The sequence below is a fragment of the Seriola dumerili genome, unplaced genomic scaffold, assembly GCF_002260705.1.
Source record: "Seriola dumerili isolate Sdu_G_001 unplaced genomic scaffold, Sdu_1.0 BDQW01000002.1, whole genome shotgun sequence".
In the NCBI taxonomy this organism is placed as follows: Eukaryota; Metazoa; Chordata; class Actinopteri; order Carangiformes; family Carangidae; genus Seriola; species Seriola dumerili.
The window spans coordinates 3489055-3509190 of NW_019174257.1; the positions used below are offsets into that span (position 1 = coordinate 3489055).

Below are 20136 nucleotides of genomic sequence, written 5' to 3' on the forward strand. Positions count from 1 at the left end.
TGACTGTGACTGTGACTGTGACTGTGACTGTGACTGTGACTGTGACTGTGACTGTGACTGTGACTGTGACTGTGACTGTGACTGTGACTGTGACTGTGACTGTGACTGTGACTGTGACTGTGACTGTGACTGAGACTTAAGTTTGAGAAAGACGGTACTAAGTTGTTTCTACTGGACGCTGTTGTATTACATGACCTTGGCTCTGGTGCAATGATTTAGGTGACCTCTTTCAGCAGAAAATAAAGAAATTCTCCCCGTCGGGGAATCGAACCCCGGTCTTCCGCGTGACAGGCGGAGACACTGTGCACTATACTAACGAGGACTGTCGCAGAACCAGGATCTGCCATGTCTGTACTGGATGCTGTTGTATTACATGACCTTTGCGCTGGTGCAATGATTTAGGCGACCTCTTTCAGCAGAAAGCAAAGACATTCTCCGCGTCGGGAAATCGAACCCTGGGCTTCCGCGTGACAGGCGGAGACACTGTGCACTATACTAACGAGGACTGTCGCAGAACCAGGATCTGCCATGTCTGTACTGGATGCTGTTGTATTACATGACCTTTGCGCTGGTGCAATGATTTAGGCGACCTCTTTCAGCAGAAAGCAAAGACATTCTCCGCGTCGGGAAATCGAACCCTGGGCTTCCGCGTGACAGGCGGAGACACTGTGCACTATACTAACGAGGACTGTCGCAGAACCAGGATCTGCCATGTCTGTACTGGATGCTGTTGTATTACATGACCTTTGCGCTGGTGCAATGATTTAGGTGACCTCTTTCAGCAGAAAGCAAAGACATTCTCCGCGTCGGGAAATCGAACCCTGGTCTTCCGCGTGACAGGCGGAGACACTGTGCACTATACTAACGAGGACTTTCGCAGAACCAGCATCTGCCATGTCGACGGACTCCTGGTGCATTTACCGGGTTGCACTCTTCACCTGGTGCCATTTGGACACTACCTAGAATTCCTTGAGTTATGTGCCCATGAGCTTTTTCCACATTCAACCCCTGCAGCATTCAACAGTGAAGAGCTGGTGTCCAGTTCCACAAGCAGCGCGGAAACCTTGAAGCTGCTTCTGGTTCAATGGTTCCCATGTTTGCTGTCCCTGGCATGAGCTTAGCTTGAGCTCACGTGTGACAGGTTAAGCAATGATAGATAAAACAGCAGGAGAGAGGAGCCATCCCCTTCCTATCTGAACATCCACACTTGCTAACAACGACACAGTGTTAGCCTTCCAACATATCCAATGGAAATAGGCAGGCTGTCACTGTCACCGTGACTTAAGTTTGAGAAAGATCGTAAAAAGTTGTTTCTGCTGGATGTTGTTGTATTATATGACCTTTGCTCTGGTACAATGCTGTAGATGCGCTGTTTCAGGAGGAAATAAGGAAACTTTCCCCATCTGGGAATCAAAGCCCAGTCTTCCACGTGACAGGTGGAGATACAGCCGACGATACTAACAAGGACTGTCACAAGACCCACATCTGCCATGTCGACTGACTCCTGGTGCATTCAATGGGTTGCACACTTCACGATGGAGGGTAAGTACAAATCATATGATGTGGCTCTGTACTCAAGTAACCTGGATTTTGAAATGATTGACCAAACATTGACTAAAGCATTAAAGTGGAAAAAACCTACACTCACTGTCGCTGACATGAACTTATTTTTTGTTGTTTTTATCCAGCCTTCCAACGATGCTTTTTGTAACATAATAAGTCAAGTGGAGATATAGAGGTTACAAATCACAGTCACTGTCGGTCTTCGCGTGGTTTCATAAAACCTTGAATGGAGAAACTTTTTTCCACCCAGTGCCTTTGGGATACTACTCAAGATTCCTTGAGTTGTGTGATCATAAGCGTTTTCATCATTTAACCCATGCAACAGAAAGATCACACAAAGTTGTGTCTGCTGGATGTTGTTGCATTACCTGACATTTGCTCTGTTGCGACTATCTAGACTGCCACTATCACATCAGGTTGGTTCTGTGAATATGGATAAAGATGTTTCCGCCCGGTTTCGAACCGGGGACCTTTCGCGTGTTAGGCGAACGTGATAACCACTACACTACGGAAACTGCTTTCGGTAAGTCATTTCTGCTCATCAGACTTCGAACTTCATCAGGTTATCCATAAGCGTTTGTATTTGTAATGTCAAATGCAAATGGTTGGAATGTGTTCTCCCAACAGTGGGAGAATTGGACCCATTTTTAAGTCTGATTTTCTTTTCTCATGAATTTGGGTTGTAGTAAACCTTTTTAATCCAGGAAGCACTATGATTATAGTTGTAGCTACCAACCCTTTGTGTCTTTGGCTTGGTTACAGTGACCTGTTTTGACAGGTGGTTATAATGTTATAATGTTATAATGTTTTTGGTTGCTGATTCGAAACCAGGTGGAAACAGCCTTGTTTTTGTAACATTAATTTTAATATCATGCTTTGTAACTTGAAAATTTCCTTATATAATATTTAATTATATGTTTGTATTTATATTGAAATGCATGTATTTCTGTTGTTACAGGGCAAGGTGGCACTCTTTCCTCTGATGCACAGTAAGGGCATTCTGCCATTCGCTCTTTGCTGCTGGAGTCATGCCTCCCTCTGCAATGTGAAGACATACCTTTTTCATTCTAGGTAAACCCCTCCTTTAAATATGTAAGCCTTTGTATCGTGCATCTGACGCGCGTTGCTTGCATGGCTGAATCGGTGCGTGAATCAGTTTTTTTTCCTTCAGTAACACGGAATGTAGACGTATTTGTAATAAATAAGGGGGGGCGTAAGATGATTGCTGATGAGAAAACCGGTCAAGGCTCGAACAATTTCTCCACTAATCTGCTCGCTTTTTACATGGATTCAATCGCCACCTGTTTTTCTGATGAGGCAGACAAACTTTGCATCTCCATCGCTCTCAGCTCTCTGTCTGCGTTGCTTTTACTTTTGTCGTGCCTTGTGTAAGTAGTTTTCATTGCAACGTTTGCTTCAGCGATTTAGGCTACTGAAACTGTTCTGCCATTAAACATAGGCTCTGTCAAATTGTTTAAGGCTCGTGCATCAGAAGTGCAAATGTGGTGGAGAAAATCCGAGAGAAACCGTCATTTTCTTCTACTGCTTCCTCGGTAACCTGTGCAGCACTGTTGGAGCCATTCTGTCTAGACAGCTTTATATTCAGGTAACATAGATTTACTCGTGGTACTTTTAATTTATTGCAGCCACAATTAACTTACTTTTGGTTTGTCCTCTTTAGATTTTAATGGGTGCTCTTGCTGCTACAGTGGATGCTGTCAATGTTGTGTCTTGCTATTTCACAGTGTTCCTCTGCTGGAATTCAAAGAGAGGTAGGTTTAGAGCCATATCATAATAATGCAAACATGATCATACCCAGATCTTTTGTTCAAATGTTCAAACAAAGTGCAAAAAGGTAGCACAGGTGTTTTAGTACTAGCACCTAGCTGGCCAAACCCTCTAGGCAAAACTGTAAGGAGACTTATCAGAGGAGCTCCAGAGATAAGCAAACAAGTGAACAGGACAACTGTTGAACTGGTTCCAACTGCAACCATCTTATCTCATGTGTGTGTTCTCTATTAGGAAGGAGGCTGAGGATGATGCAGAGACGGAGGAGACAGCACTTCCTTGCGGTGTGCATATTGATGGTGGTTGCAGGAGGCTTTCTGAAGTCCAGGGTTAGCCACCACTCGGCAGATAGGCCTCTCAGTGGGAGGAAACTTCTGAATGTCACCCTTCAAGTAATTATTAACTTAACTTATAAACATGCACATATAAACTTGTTGAAATGTATGTCTTTCAGTTTAGTCAATTCTGATTCAATATTTTTATTAAAGTATGTTGTATGTAATGTTTTAGCATGTCAAAATGGTTATTTTAACAGGACAACAGTGAAATCCTTGGTTACATACTGGGCTTGATCTCTTTTGTCATTGCCTGTACCTCCAGATTCCCTGCAGTCGGCAGAGCCGTAAGTTACAAACAGTACACGAGTATTTTGATGCCATAGCCACTCAACTTCATGTTCTTATTGCTTTCCCAAATCCGTTCCCAGCAATAGATCACTTTGAAAGGAATGACATTTACTTTTTCCCCTTTAGTACAGAGGACAAATGTTGACCCAGGCCTACATGTTCTCAGGACTGCTGTGCTCGCTGGCTGGTGCCCTCTACACTGCTGCCATACTCCTCTGCGACACTCAGCTTGAGTTTCTTCTGAGAGTCATGCCATGGCTGCTGTCAGCAATATGCTGTGTTATTCTGGATCTTCTTGTATCCTTGAACAGCACAGTAAGACTGTCTCCAACTAAGTCTATTAGGCTCAGGGATTCAGCTCCCAAAAAACGACATAACAGAATCATATATTCCCATTAAAATCAGAGCTAGTGTGCAGTACAGCTAGATTGAAATGATGTCTTGAATATCTTAAATGTGTGTGAATTGTACTGATTTTCAATCAGGTGTGATTTATTGACCTTTTACTCAACATCATCAGATTCTAGTCCTCCACTGGAGCAAGAGAGGAACCAGGCAGCACCTTATGAGGTTTTCTCCAGACACAGAGAGCCTATTGGGTGGCTCAGGCATTCTCACTGAGGAGAAAGGTGTTGTGAAGAAACACAGAAAACAAAAAGTTAAGTCAGCAGAAACAAAAGTAAGTCTTCTTTGAACTTTATGCTGCTTTTTGGCTTTCCTAAGCCTTAGGAATGATACAGGAATATTCTGTTACGCTAATTGCGTAGGCAAGGCTACTGCTTGCATTTCATTTAAAACTTGATCTCAGTGAGACTTCCTGAATAAGAAAGTATTAACTAATTGCTTTATATTTAACATTGACAATAAAGGGTTTTACTCACTGTATTATTTCACTCATTAATGTATCAGCTTAGCTGAGTCATGTTTAATCTTTTAATGTTGTAAAAATGTCCAGAAGATGACTGAAATGGGCCATTACATGGATGTCAGTACTCACCCTGCAAGAAAAGTAAGCAAAGAATCTACTGTGACAGACTTTTCACAACAGTAATAAGTTTCTTTGTGTGCAAGAACAATAATGTTTCTTTCTTTCTTTTAAAATGTCATTGCATATTTTTCTTCCTCCTTAGTCAGTGAATACAAGTAGAAACAGTTGTGTTCTGTTTGCAGATATGTCTAAAAGAGGTGACATTGTCCAAGGAGGAGGCGGAGGACCAGCCTCTCAACAGGACAGTGCGAGTGATCAGAGTAGATAGTTTCTGTTTTTCAGATACATCCTGTGACTCTTCACTAGTCAGTTCTGATCTGGAGGTGGGTTGAATGAATTAACTACAGTGCCTACAGTGTGCATTATTTAACCTCTGTTGGTGACAACCTCTGTTGGTACGAAGTGGAAATGAGTAAGGTAACCAGTCACAACAGAGAGCCAAGGAAAATGTTACATGTTTCAAACAGGATCAGTACATCAGTGCAAAGTATTAATAATATTGTTTTTCAACAGGTTCCTAAATAATTATCATTAGTATTTGTAGCCCTTTTTAACTCGGGATATTTTGACGTCACAGTAGAAAAAACTTGGATGTAAAAAATATAGTTAATGATTCAGCATTTCTGAAGTAGACTGTGTCAAGTATCAATGGATTAACAATAATGTTTGCTAGTTTCTAACTTTTGCCTTAAGTTACAGTTTAGCTAACTAAATTTAGCTAGTTGATGGCGCGTCCTTTCATTTATAATGTTGGCTAGGCATTTCATTACCAATATAATAATTGAACAATATTATAAAATCCATGTGTGCTGAAGGCAAAGTAATTGCATTAGCAGTATTGGAAAGAAATTAAGTACATTTAGTCTAAGTATTGCTGTCATGTAGAATTTTTGGATACTTATATTTCCACTTCCACTCCACTACAGTTCAGAGGGAAATATTGTTCTTTTTATTCCACTACATCATTTGACAGATTTAGTTAAACAAGCACAATACTTTAAGAACTGTAATATTTTAGTTCACTGAAGCGTGTGCTGGCATTGTACTGGGTTCCCTTTCTCCCTGGTGAAAAAGTTGACCCACCTGATTGTCAATGAAAATTTGCACTCTGTCTACACTGTTGCATAGATATTTATTCTGCAATCATTAACAATGGTTTTAGGAAAAAGCTTTGCCCTTTTGTAGTTGTTGATATTGAAAGGAAACTGAAAGTAAAAGCTGGTTTAAACAGTGATCTCAGATGTAGTGCTCATTAAGTGTGTTAATGAAGCTATGAAGTGTACTTTTCAAATTGTACCACTAGGTGGTGGCAGCATGTTAACATAATGGGTGGTGCACAACCACTGTGAAAGGTGTGTTCCTGCTGTTAACTTGTGTTATATCCATGGTGTGACCTGCTGCGATGACTTAATTCTGTTTAGTTTATTGCCTTTTTATATGGGCTTATGTAACAGGCCCATACAAAACAGCAGTGAAGTTCAAAATGGCACAGAAGTTCATGAAGAGGTGAAAGCTATGCTGTTTTATGAATGTTTAAGAACAGACGGACAGATTTGCTGTTTTTACTATTATTGTGTTTCCTTGAGTGTAATAAACACTAATAAACTTGGAGACACAGCAGTGTCACATAGCTAGATGTGGCTCTGTCCCTTCATGATGAGAATACACATCTGGAGAAAGCTAGTTGAAAGTGTATTTGATGATGGTTGACTGTGCCTTCAGACTTTTGTTTCAGTGGCGTTGCAATTTTATTATCTGAATAAATGTTTGTTCTATCCATATTTAAGAGAAAAGCTACCACAAGCACTTAGAATGCAACTCAGAAGCATCCATAAAAAGAAGCATGTGTGCTTCCGAAAACCAGGCTTTGTGCTTTTCACGTGATGTTCAGGGAAGTCAGACAGCTGTCCAGAGTTTCTTGTAAGAGGACAACTGTCAGCATGTTTTATAGGATTGATGAGTCAAACTCTATAGAGAGATGAGCATGTGTGCTTGTGGGTTTGTGGTTAAAAATGTATGGCAAGGTCATTTGGAAGTAGCATGGGAAACAGGATTTGTATTTTAATTTTGTACTGCAGTGCAGTATAATTGTGCCCAAAATTAAATATTGGCTACATAGTAAAACTGGCCTTGACAGTTCACATTTATATAATTTCCACTCCTCTGAAAGGCATAGTTTTAGTTTGCAAGGGAAGTGAAATTACAAGCTTTTTCCTTCTCAGGCCCTGACGCTCCCAGCCACAAGAGAAACTCCTTCACTGTGCTGCTGTAGAAAGCCAAGCTATGGAGGATGTCATTTAACTAGAAACAAAGGCAAGGCATGGTGTGAGCACAAACAATTGCAGCTTGATACTGTTCACCCAACAGGAAAAAGCAAATGACGTGAATACCCTTAGCTCAGTTAGTGTGCAAGAGGGCTTTAAGAAAGTCTTCAAAATATCTGTGTGTACATGTTGCATTTGGTGAAGTATACAACTTATTTTTGCTGTGTGAAAAAAAATCAACTCAAATATTCAATGTTTTAGTGGCAGCTCAGATCAGTGCAGCAACATAAAAGTTGAATCTGACAATGAGAGGTAATCTTGGCTGATCAGTACTGAACAGATCTCTAATCTGTAGTCTTTCTAAAGAAAGATAACAGCAGGTAAAGTCATAGATTTGTCCCTCCCTGTCTGGAACTCTCTCTACTTGCTAGTAAGCATTAACAGAAGCTGTTTACTTGGTGATTTAACAGAAAGATTGCTTCCTTTCAAGTGTTTAATGTTTAATCCTTAATACACAGAACTCCAGATGACTTCCAGATTGTCAGTGAAGAAATCTCACTTTTTACTTGGTTGCAACACTTTTCCTCTACGTTACACCCTGAGGTTCTGCAACTATAAAATGATTCACAGTGCGAGCACATTTTAGAATTATTTACATAGAAGATGAATTACATTTTTTTTCTGCTTTTCACAATAACTCCATAATCGTTGATCATGATAAAACCACACATTTTGGAGTGTGATGCCTGTCTAAACTGAGCAGTCAGAGCTCTCTGAACTTACCACAACTCAAATTGTCTATTGTACCGTGTGATCCTTGCACATTTCTGCTGAGTGCTGGTTCTTCGCTATGCTGAGGTGGTGTGGGTTGGGTGAGGTGGGGGGTCGACTGAGGGGTACAGTGAGGGTGGAATTGTTTGAGATTTGCCTTGTGGCCCAATTGTTCTGCTGTAAAGGATCTTTGATTAAAGACCAAAACTGGGTAGGGCCTGTCTGCCTAGGAAGTAGTGCAAAATGGCTACCTTGTCTATAGGGGGCCAGTGCTACCCTCTGCTATTTTGGGAGATGTTTATGGTCTCTTGTGTGATGGCTCCTGGCCTGGAATTTAACTGTGTATGAACACTGCTAAACATTTCATATTAAAGGTTTAGGTAATGTGCTCATACAAGATTAGTCATTAAAACAGTCAAATAAACTTCCAGTATCTCTAACATAAAACAACCAGCATTGAAAGGGACAAGGTTCAGAGAAAGAAATGACAAATATTCTTAATGTTCCTAAAACGCTTAAGTATGATGGAGCTACTATGAAATGTCAGTTAATTGACAAAAAAACACCATTACATATCCCTCTTTTATGCCTTAAAGGTGCCCTGTGGAAGAAAACTCCACAGACCACCGTCTTTTTAAAATTGTCACCAAGGCACGTTAAAGTAATATTAGCTACAAAGACGACTTGGTAACATGACAACATGGTAGAATATGACATATCTTAATCCTTCCACTGCAATTCTCCATGATAATACATTTGACTTGTCCATATATTCCAGTGGGATTTTGAAGAGGCAAATGGCCAGTGGAGAGAACCAACAACAAAACAACAGCAAGGGGATGAGTTCCCCCTCCAAGAGTGGCCAGCAAACCCCGGACCCTTTAACATCTGCACCTGTGCCATGTCTGGACTCTCACAGAAAACTGTCTGGTAAAGAAGAGGGGAAGTATGTCTCTGCTGTAAGTCTGGCTAAATGACAAAGAACTGTCATTTTCAGTTAGTAATGTGTTAGATACATTGTACACAACTGGTGCTTTAATTTGAGATGTAATAAAATCTGCAAACACTGACCTTTTGTCCATCTCATTTTAGTGCATGTGTTAACAGTCTAGCTAATGTGTGTGTGTGTGTGTGCACTAAACTGTAACATTAACTGATCAATGTTGGTAAATTGATTGTGAAAATTGCACTGTTTTGGCTGATAACAGTGACTGTTTTATTCTTATTTCATTATTGTCTCTAACTTGTGGCTGTTTGTTACTGCATAACAACAAGTACTTTTACTGTCAAAACTCTGTCCTGACTGCGTTCATCGAGCCCTTTGAGAACTGATATCTGTTAGGAAGGTTTACGGAAAAGACCTCCCCTAATAAAACAATATTGCTCCCTTGCTGCCTTGCAAGGTTATTGGGTCATATCCTGTATTTTGCTAGTCAACCTGGGTTATCAGGGCTGGACTGGGAAAAGGGCCGGCAGAGCAGATAAGCGCCAGACTAGACGGCCAGAGCTTGTCTGTCCTCTTCATCATCCCTCAGACCTCTGTCCATCTGGCTGCTGTGGAGCTTTAAAGAAAGATGCTAGAGCAACTAACTAGGGCGTTTTTAACTGAAGGGACTTCCTTATGCCTGATAACCAAACAATACAAAGATAAGAGCAAAGTTATGAAGTACGTTTCACTCCTCCCTGTTACATTTCCTCTAGTGACATGTCTGTCTGAGACAAATGACTGGGACAAATGACTGGGAAACAACTAATATAAAGTGTAACAAAGCAATTGCTGATATCAGCAGTAGCAATTAATGTTACTTAACACCCTGTTTGTCATGTAAACATGACTCCAATTGGGCTGGGACATAATTCAATTATATTATTCATTGAATTGCACAAACATAATATCAAGATTATATGATATTGTTATTGTTTTACCAATTTATGTTAATGATTGAATTAATAAATTTGAGCAAGCTGTAATTCAAATTTAGCAAACTTTGCTGTTAAAGTTAATATTTGACACATAAAGAATGTCACAATTATGAAAAATGTATTGCCTTCATGTGTGAAAGCAATGACTTTATCTGTGATTTTGCATAGATTTGATTGATTTGATACATATACTGTATATACATAATGTTTTCAACAATATCGTCCAGCCCTGTTGATAGTATCTTTGTCATTTTTCATTCATTCAGTGCGTCATATAATCTACTTCTGTAACAGTTTAGTCTTTAAGACCTTAGGAATGTGAGAAATGAACCCACAATGAAAAGCTAAAGTTGCTGATGGACATGGATGTATCCCATGGGTGTAGCTTGATGAAGAGTCCTGAAATCTGAGATGATCTGAATGAGGTTAGTCATTATACACATAATACCTGTATCATATGTTACATAATATGTCTCCTTCGTTTAACTGGTGCATTATCTATTGTAATGGATTAGATGTAATAGATCCATTTAGTTGTTCAACTGAGAACTTTAAACTTGAGAACCATTTTGGAAATAGACCAAAACACAAATTGTTTTTCATCTGTATTTCTAAACAGATCCAATACACAAAAAAATGTGTTTGCACTCCATTAATGCCATCTGAAGTTATGATAAATGCTGAGCTAGCATTGTTCCATCTCTGGGCCTCATCTCTGTCTCTTCTGAGATTGGGTGAAAGGAAAACAAACCATGTATCCCACATAAAAAGGTGGAATTCTGTTTGCAGAGATGATCAAGAGCAAGGATTAGCACATCTGAAGCAGCAGCGGGTAATGGGCCTTTCTGTTTTTCTTGGCCTGTACGTCAGTGATCGCTCCACTGCAGAGGACATGGAAGATGGTGGATGGGTGATTTGAGGCTGCAGGACATTTTGTTCACCTTGCAAGTTGGCCAGGAGGGGAGAGGGGAAATTGTTCAACACAAAATCCTGAACAAGCGAGGAATAAATCAGAAACTGAATGCCGATTAATGAATACCTACTAGTTACTGATTATGGAGGATTATGTAATAGATAATGGTGAGTTTCTTAAGAATAGTGATTTAACACATAGCTCAGTTTTCTCATCATAAATAGCCGTCTGTGAAAACAGTTCTATGATGTCTTCTGAGGGCACCAGGCGATTTTGGCTGCATTATGGGAAATGCAGCATTTAGTGTTTATGCCAGCTGACTCACACATGAGAATAAAAGTTGGTATGTCTCCTGCTTTGCTTCACCCATTCTTGATCCCATCTGTCACTTGCAAGACCCTACACTTTCTGAATGCCCAATAAAAAATCAATCAAGATCCACTTTGATGAACTAACGTTTAAGACTTTTTTCATGATGTTTGCCATGGTTGGATTAACCTGCTTTTGGGTCCCAGAGCACAATGTTATTTATTTATTATAACCTTATGTGTTTTCTTTAATGTACAATTTCAGTTTTAAAAGTTACTACTAACTGCATCTGTCAGATAAATGTAGATGTGTAAAAAGTACAGTATTTTCCTCCGAAATGTACTGGAGTAGAAGCATTTATTACTGAACAAGCCTATCAGGCACAGGCCCATGGATCCAAGGGATCCGGTGGCGGGGCTTTAAAAGGGGCCCTTTGTGTCACAATCCGTCCATAAGTATAAGTACCATGAAATGGAAATACTCAAGTAGAGTACCTCAAAATTGTACAAATACAGTACTTGAATAAACGTACTTAGTTATATTACGCCACTGGTGAGCTAAAAAGACACCATAACTCATTATTACCTCACCATCATGTAGGGTAACATTTTTAGAATCGTTTTTTTTTAAAGCTGCGACATGTAAAGTAGTCACTGTAGGTTAATGGGCGGTATACACACACACACACACACCCTCACCCTCACCCTCACCCTTCCTCCCCCCACCGTGATTTCACTACATGTCATTTCCTGCCGTCAGACAGCCAGTTCAGGCCAGTTCACTACCGCTGTAGTACTCAGTCTGTCCCACTGAGCTGTCAAGGCATAGCAGCACTCCGCTCTGCTTGTCCGCTGCGACAACATTTTTCTATCCAACTTAGTCAATTTTCCTCCTCAACGACGTTTTCCTTCAGATAACAGCTACTCTTGTCTCACCATGACTCGAAGGTGATCTTCAGAGTGTCCAGGTGGTTCTGGGTGAGTGTGTTTTTTCTGAATTATGTTTGCGGTTTGCCTTCATCGCTGTCATCATCACCCATGTGTCAGTTGCTACCAAGCGGGGCTAAAGCTAAAGTGGTAACGTTAGCGTGTGTGTGTGCGGACGTCAGCCGTTCTCCTTCTTGCGCAAAGGCAGGAAAAACAGCCAGGGCTGCAATTGAATCGCCGTGTCCTTTCAGCAATGTTTGAAACCGAAAGCAAGAAAAACGGTTGGAGACACATGGACGCTATTATTCAGCTAGTCACTAAGTAGCGGGCTAACAATGAAGCTTGGCTAACCATAGCCAGCTAGCCAACATCCAGCGATGTCTTCCCGATGAAGCGCTTCCCTGGCAGCCTAGGGCTTGTAGCCATGATTCGTTGTCAACAATTTGGCATATATCGTGATGCAGTTAACACTAGCTAGTGTAAGACAACCATATGATGATCTAGAATGTAAAGCTCTTAACATTGACGATACACATTACACAGATGTGATAGTGTTTTTGGTCTTTCTAATATTTAGATATAAACATACTTTTCATACAGTATTGTGGGTCGTTTCATTACAATCAAAAAGTACCACTGTAGAGGCTTTAAACAGCTTGCTAACACACCTCCTTTCTGACAGCTTCATTCCTTTCAAACACCTGCCATACTGATCAGGTTTCTAGTTAGGCAGCGTAATGAAATTATCAATAGCCTGACACTTTAATAATAATAATAATAATAATAATGATAATAATAATATAATTTTTGTGTACCTCCAAAACAACAGGATAGAAACAATATGTTTAAGGGATGTTAAAAATAAAACATTGTTTTTACTGCGAGGGACTGAAGTTTATTGACACCATCTATCTTACTCCAAATTCAAAATAAAAATAGAATGAAACTCACATGGCCCATTCAGATTGTCCATGATTAGACAACTTAACTTGCACTGTCTATTATGTGCTGTGTTACATAGCAGTATGAATGCATACAGAAGCCAAAGCTAGCCAGTGACCGGTGTTGCATCAAAATTACATAGCAAAGTTGTTGTGACATGTCCTGATGGTATGAATTGATTGTATATATTAATTAGCACAGTTGTTACTTGTGAAACAAATCTTCACAGATTGTCTGAGTTGTGTTTTTACCGTTGTATTCATTCTATTTGGAATATATGTCAAACGTACAAAACATAATCAGGAACATAAAAGCGAAAACAGGATGTAGATCTCGATTCAGATTGTGGATTGTGATTCTTCTCAACAAGTGATATGATCTTTTGGTCAGATTGCGCTCCCCTACAACAAAATATACTCAATAGATGAATAGTTAAATTAAAAGATGGAAGAAAAGATTAAAGAAACAGATGGTGTACAACTTGTATTCATCACAACTTTATATTTTAAGATAAATAGAATTCTTGTTTTTTAGAATGTCTATAAATGGTCTCAACTTCTGCTAAAAGCCTTTGGATTTACCCTTTAATGCAAATTTTAGTTTTTCCATAGAGAGCGAGCTTGAAAGTCTTTTTAGCTATTGGCTAAGGGAGGCTTTATTGGATTTTTCCATCACACAGCAATGGTATATTTGACATGTAAATAATGAAAATGTACCATGTTTTGGCTTCTCACAACTTAAGTAACATACAGTAGGAAATGAACCAACTAAACATAACATGAGGCCTAATTGTCTGAATTTAGTATACATTTAAAACACAATTTAATTCATGGTAGTATTTAGTAAAGGCACCTTTTGGCTTATGTGGAGGTCTCAGTTTTGCAGTGGATTTGAGCGCTTTCTCCTTTTGTTCTTTGCAAGACACTTTAGGCTCTCTAAAATTGCATGTGGACCATGAGTGAACAGTAATTTTCAAGTCCTCTCAATTTGATTGAGGTCTGGACTCTAACTTTACCACTACACTTTATTTCTGGGTCTCCCAGAAGCCTTCTGGCAAACACCAGTCAAGATGCCATGCAAGTTATTTTCAACTACGGTTTTCTTATAGACAATGAATCTGCCATAATGCTGAAACACCCAAGTAACAGTTGGTTTATATGCACAATGTCTCTTATCCTTCACAATGACCCCTTCCCGTAGCTCCTTCAGAGGTGCCCTAGACTTCTTGGTGGACTCCCTCATTAGTGACCTTCTTAAGCAGACACTGAATGTACAAGGGTCTTATAGGTGTTCATATTCCATTTTGCCGTTCCACTTTGCTGTCTTTGGCCTTACTGTGCTTTGACATTTAGTATCTTGGAATATCCTTTTTGTATAACTGGTAGTTCATCACTGCCTTGTTGTACATTTGTTTGGAATATAGTTTTGTCCTAATGATACAGATTTTGCCAGATTATGTAGACTTTGTCACACCTTAATTAGTGTCCTTTCAACCTTATGCAACAGTTGACATGATTGAAGTTTGTTACAGCAAAGGGAATGAATGTTTATTGAATACTTATGAATTATATCTGTAGTTAATTTAGATCGGTTTATGAAGATTTATTGTCACTTAGATGGTAAAGAGCCTTGAGCTGGTGTGGCTATGCCCGCATTGCTTGTGGTTGCATGCTGTCAGTGTGGATATTGTTAATTGAGACTGCTGGCTGCTATTTTTTTTATTGTGACCCGGCATAGCTGGCATACCCAGACCACAAAAGGTTTCAGTAAACAAAGGATGAGAAAAGGATTGGAGGCTTTATATAGCCAGCACCAATCAGTTTAAAAATATCCTGATCAAGTTCAAGTTTGTTTGTGTAGCACAAATACTAATTGCACACAGCAGCTCAGGAGATATGTATTCATTGTCTATTCCCTTTTCTGTTTATATGTGTTTTCTGTGGTGCCACAGTGAGGCTTAGGCGCTAATTAGTTTGTCTAGCTTTAATGGGAATGTGACCTTTGAGTTGAGAGGAATAATATCAACACAGTGTTTTGTTTTCGTTCCTTCAGTTTATAAGAAGAAAAGCTTCCCACTCTCACACATAACCTGTGCAGCTTTTGACCACACTATGAAGGATTAAGAGGTGAGATGAAAGTAGGAACTGAACCACTGCTTGAACAAAATATCTCCAATTAATTCTTGACATATTCATCATTGATAGTGGAGAAATAGGAGTAATTTTGTCTTTAACATGATTTAGCAACATTTGTGATAAATTCAAATTGTGCATGCACCGCAGTCAGTGAGAAGGCTACTTGGTAAGTCAACAAGTCAGTTTTCAGAGTTTGCGTAAAAGTATACCATCCACTGAATTTAAATTTGAACTGACGTGTCCTTTTGAAAGCTTCACTATTTAAAATGTTCACACTTCATAGTTTTAAATATTTGTATCTGTATGTGTAGACTAGATCAGTGAAAGTCAGTGTGTGCCTATTGGGATCAAGCTTCACAAGGCACACAAGAAAAAATATATATGAGATACCTGATGTATGTATAGTAAAAGTTATTGACATGCGATGCAACCATGTTTTTTAAGCCATGATGCATTTGTAGAAACCACTCATTTTTTTTACATAGAAGCATTGTTTTTAACTTGATGTGATTTGTATTTGGTTAACCATTTTCCATTGCAGTAGTTAGACTTCCTCAATCATTTGGCAGTACAGCGAGAGAGATAAATATGCTACTAGTTTGAGTGTTTTCTTCTTCTGCTGGAATTAAGTCAAGATCTTGTCCATGTGCTTTTTTTGTGGTTACTTCATGCAGTATGGCCTGTTCTAGGACCAGGTCGCAAAGATATACAGTACTGTTTGCATTTATGCTTTGGTCGTGCTTCATACTTCAAACATCTTGCACTTTCTGGCATCATGTGAGTATATCTAAGAGATGAGTTTAACTCGCTTAATCCATGTTACACATCTGTGTACAGATTCTTGGAATGAAGGAATTGACTAATTGTACTTGCCCTTCTCACCTTTGAATTCCTTCTTCTCTGAGAGAGAGCCTGAGGTCTTGTCCAAACTGGAGATTTGGAAGCGGTTTAGTCTCAGTTTAAGAAGTGAGGCGCCAATATTCCATGGGCTTTTGAGCCAGTACCTTAAGACTTTTCACAGGTGAGTTTTAAAACAGCAGACTGTGATGGAAGGCCTGCCAGTGTTGATTCAGAGTAGAGATGAGAAATATCCTGACATGGTAAAAGTCCTCTCCGCAGCCCGGCACTATTTGGTGTTGGAGCCTGAGTGCAGCACGATAGAGAAACAGATCTTTCTAGTGCCGGTATAGCGGTTTGCCTCCAACAAGACCAGGACAAGCCAGCGGCCGGCATCAGTGGAAGCGAGAACACTTTCAATGAAAATAGAAACAACTGTGAAATTTGACACAGTAATGTTAACCTGAGAGCAGAGTTGTGCAATTAAATGAATACAGTGTGCATTGCGAAGGGACTCAGTTCATCGCTGATCGAAATTCCCATTCTGATTATGGATGATAGTATTAGATCAGGACTATCTAGCAAATCAAGTACTTCCTCATTTCACAATTGATTTTAAGATTTTACTTTTAACGCCTTTTATAGTCTAGTTTGGTTTTAATCTCATACATACAAATGTAATCTGGGGTCCTTCGGCAAGAACGCCTTGACTCCATCACTGTTACAACCTAAGAATGCTGAGTTTTGGTTTTCAGGTGCTGTTGGGACATGTATGGCAGATCACAATTAGTATTTTTTGTGGTGTGTCCCACACTGTTGGCTCCATCTCTCTTATCAGCAGCTGTTCGGGCAATTCAACAAGTTAAATTGCTGTTGGAGGCAGTCTGTGACAGAAAGATGTGGTTAGGGCTCTGGATAGACTCCTCCTTAAAATGCTCCTGCTGATGATGATGATAATGGAGCAGCTCAAGTAATTAAATGCTATAAAGCAGCCATTTTTACATCCCTTCTCACATACCTGGTAAATCTGTGAAACAGATGACCACAGCTCAGTAGCTGTTGACAGCACTAATCATCTGGCATTATGACAGTGATATAGCCTCACACTTGTTGCATCCTGAGTTGCACTCTGGTTCTAAACTGGATGAGATGCTGTGTAGCAAGAGGCAGCTGCTGAAAATGCGACTCTTATGCTCTGTGGACATATGAAAAGCAGGTGCATCAGAAAAAAAACTCAAAAGTGCATTTTTGAGAGGGCAAAAGAGTTGTAAGACTTCCATTTGCTCTATTAGCTTCTAGCGTGATATCACTGTAACATTCACCAGGCACTTGCAGCCCAAAAATACTCCCTGTTGGACTGTATCCTCAGGTCTGGCTGGGGCTAGATGGGAACATAAATTTTCTCAGGGGCGTGTTTGATTGAGATTGCACCATGAAGACACTGGAGTTATATTTATTTCCTTCACTTATTTCTCAAATTGGAATTGTAAGATTAATATATTTCAGCTGATTTACATCATGTATTATTCATCTTGGTGTAACCTACCACAGAGACATTATATGACATTTACAATTTTGGCTCATGAAACTATGGAAAATATCTGAATAGAACGCAAGACAAATGCATCTGAAGTGTGATGCATTCCAGGCAACCCCCAGATATTCACCCCAGCTTTAAGACTTTGGTTTTGCTCTGTTCTCACAGCAGTAAATTAGTGGTGAAGACATTTGCTGCTCTGTCCAGAACAGCAAACCTGGACCGGTGTTTACATTTAAACACAAATCAAAGCTTCTTGAAAAAAGCAGATGATAAGACAAAAGAAACAACTGATAATGGCTACGGAGAGCCACATTGGACATTCCACAGGCCTACTTGGCAGCAGGGTGGTTGCTGCCCTGCCATGACTGTTGTTTAACTTCTAACGCTATATACAGAAGAATTTGATATTTTCCAAATTGGGATGAAATCAGCAGACCAGGCCCATATCACTGTTTGATAGACATAATCAAGGAAGGTCATATGTACCCTAGCACATGTGCACTCACAGCCACCCTAAGACACTTTTCTGCAGATATCCTGAAGCCCCCAGTTCTTCTCACTGCCCCTCTCATCTACTCTTCTATAGACAAGAGAATATGTAATCCTAAAATGCCAGAACGTGCTGAATTTGTCATTTGTCTGTTCTTAATGTTTAAATGTGTGTATCTGTATTCTTACTCCTATTGATAGGTTTGTGATCATTTACAGTTAACTCTGCAAGCTATATGTTGATGAAACTCGTATATTAGTATTTCCATAACCATTAGAGATAAATTTCTGTGTTTGGTCTTGTTAAAATCCCCTCAGCATCAGGATGCCAGGTTTTTATTTACTGTAATTATTTAATAACAAAATACAGTTATTTAAGAACTTGTCTGAAAAAGTTAAATGTGTGGCATATGGCCTCTACTGGACACATGCCACCTGGAGGGAGTGTAAGCCTGACAATTCGAGCGACCCACAGATTGTCTAGGCATCTTTCTGAACCTCTTGCCTAAAACTCTCTATAAAAGAGCATTGCTGGAATGCTATAGGTGCCCCATTCTGTCTCCACATTGCTCCGCTGATCTCAACTTCATCAGAATCTTCTTCTGATGAAGTTGTCTTCTCCCTCACAGCAGATGCTGCTGTGCTGAATCAGCGGTTGCACAGAAACACAAGTAGCATATACTTTATTTTCTGCTAATGGTAAATTCAGAAATTAACTGGCTTTAACTGGTTTCTCTATCCAAACATGATTCTAAATTTACCACAGATTTTACCAGCTTCATTCCAGTAGAGACTGCATATATTGGTTTATTCACCTGTTACATATTTCCCCCATCAATTCATCTTTTCTTTCACTGTAGCGTTCCTGTGTATGTAGTTAGTTGTTATTGTTTTGTGTCAGTCTTTGTTAGTAGTGTGTAGTATTAAAGTATAAATTCATTGCCTGTGTTTCGTTAACAACACTTAACGTATCCAATCTTTGTTGTTTGTTCTACCTGAATCCCTCTTAAAGTCAGTTTGTACATTACAGACACTCTGGACGGATCACCCAGAGAAATGGTTATTAGTTTTGTGGTGCTGATGCTGAAATTATTTCACTAGTCAAATAATTAAAAGGGTTCTGCCTGATATTTTCCCCTAATTGAACAAAATTTCCCTACAAAATATAGAAATGTTGAGTAATTCAATAGCCTGTTACATTCATGTAGAAATATTACATCCAGGTTCATTATGTACCAATAAGCTGCTCTAAGAAGTGTTTTAATCTCTTGCACAGTGGTATCAGCAGTTTTTCATAGTCTGTCAAGCAACGCCACTGTTAATCCAAGAGCATGTGGTGTGACTTAAAACTTTGCACACTTTTGATCTGCAGGATTATTTTTTTCCCAGCCCTTTCCCTCCACTTTTCTTCTTATGGGTACTTGACAGTAGTGGAGTCCACATACAGTCCCTGTAGAGCTCTCTTTGTCCTCTTCCACTCCCTGATCTCATCCATGTTAACTTTCCTTTCCCCTTACATGGATCGTAGTTGGCTGTAATGCCAACAGTTCTTCTCACTTGTTGTGATCTAAAGCCCATGTATGTCATCTGAAAACATACAGTATGAGTATCTATGATATATGAGGCCAATGTTTGGATAATGTCTTTGAGGATCGATAGGTGAGTTGAGTAGGTGATTCAGCTTTAACTGGGTTTGAAGTTTGGGAAGAATGAAACTCTTGATTTCTCCTTAGTCAAGTTGTTAAAAGAGAATTGCTCAGTTAATCATGTTGTCAGTGGTGATGGGCTCTTAGAGCTGACTGAGGAAGAGTTTTTAGTTCAGACAGCAGAGGAAGGCAGGTGGTCATACATTTTTTTTTTTTTAAGTAAGGCCAGTGGCTGCAGTGATAAACAGCTTGATTGGCCCTTGCTTGGCTATAATACCCCATGAGTAGGAGGGGAAGTGATAAAGAAAGCACATTGAGTGCAGAGCATGATAGCAACAAAACACTTTTTCCTCCAAATGCTTCCATGAATTATAGGCTTCTGTCATTAGGTCATGGCTCATTGTTCACTTTTTCCTTTTTGTCTGTGTGTTGAAGAATAGGGCAGAAAGGGAAAGGAGTATGTGTCTACTCTTGGC

The 20136-nt window shown here is 39.6% G+C and overlaps 2 protein-coding genes and 2 non-coding genes across 7 annotated transcripts in view; 2 read left to right on the plus strand and 2 right to left on the minus strand.

The window, feature by feature from the left end:
- Positions 1-250: 250 nt before the first annotated feature.
- Positions 251-322, minus strand: trnad-guc. The gene has a single exon. It is a non-coding gene; the product is annotated as a tRNA-Asp (tRNA).
- Positions 323-2005: 1683 nt separating this feature from the next.
- trnav-aac lies at positions 2006-2078 on the minus strand. The gene has a single exon. It is a non-coding gene; the product is annotated as a tRNA-Val (tRNA).
- Positions 2079-2594: 516 nt separating this feature from the next.
- On the plus strand, positions 2595-9073 carry tmem44 (transmembrane protein 44). 4 transcript variants are annotated; one of them, XM_022738532.1, is made up of 10 exons: positions 2595-2634; positions 3043-3169; positions 3245-3335; positions 3586-3743; positions 3887-3973; positions 4104-4292; positions 4498-4656; positions 4933-4986; positions 5148-5288; positions 8779-9073. In XM_022738532.1, the coding sequence occupies exons 3-10, from the start codon at positions 3251-3253 to the stop codon at positions 8932-8934; spliced, it is 1029 nt and encodes a 342-aa protein (XP_022594253.1). In that variant the 5' UTR covers positions 2595-2634; positions 3043-3169; positions 3245-3250; the 3' UTR covers positions 8935-9073. The 4 variants fall into 4 exon arrangements, with proteins under 4 accessions (XP_022594253.1, XP_022594228.1, XP_022594237.1 ...); XM_022738507.1 differs by lacking the exon at positions 2595-2634 and adding an exon at positions 2777-2951; XM_022738516.1 differs by lacking the exon at positions 2595-2634 and adding an exon at positions 2777-2951 and having other exon boundaries at positions 4104-4274.
- Positions 9074-11933: 2860 nt separating this feature from the next.
- atp13a3 (ATPase 13A3) overlaps positions 11934-20136 on the plus strand; it is a 36420-nt gene continuing 28217 nt past the window's right edge. Inside the window, exon 1 of the mRNA XM_022739318.1 lies at positions 11934-12122. The gene's annotated coding sequence lies outside the window, so the exon portion shown is untranslated. The remainder of the gene's footprint in view (positions 12123-20136) is intronic.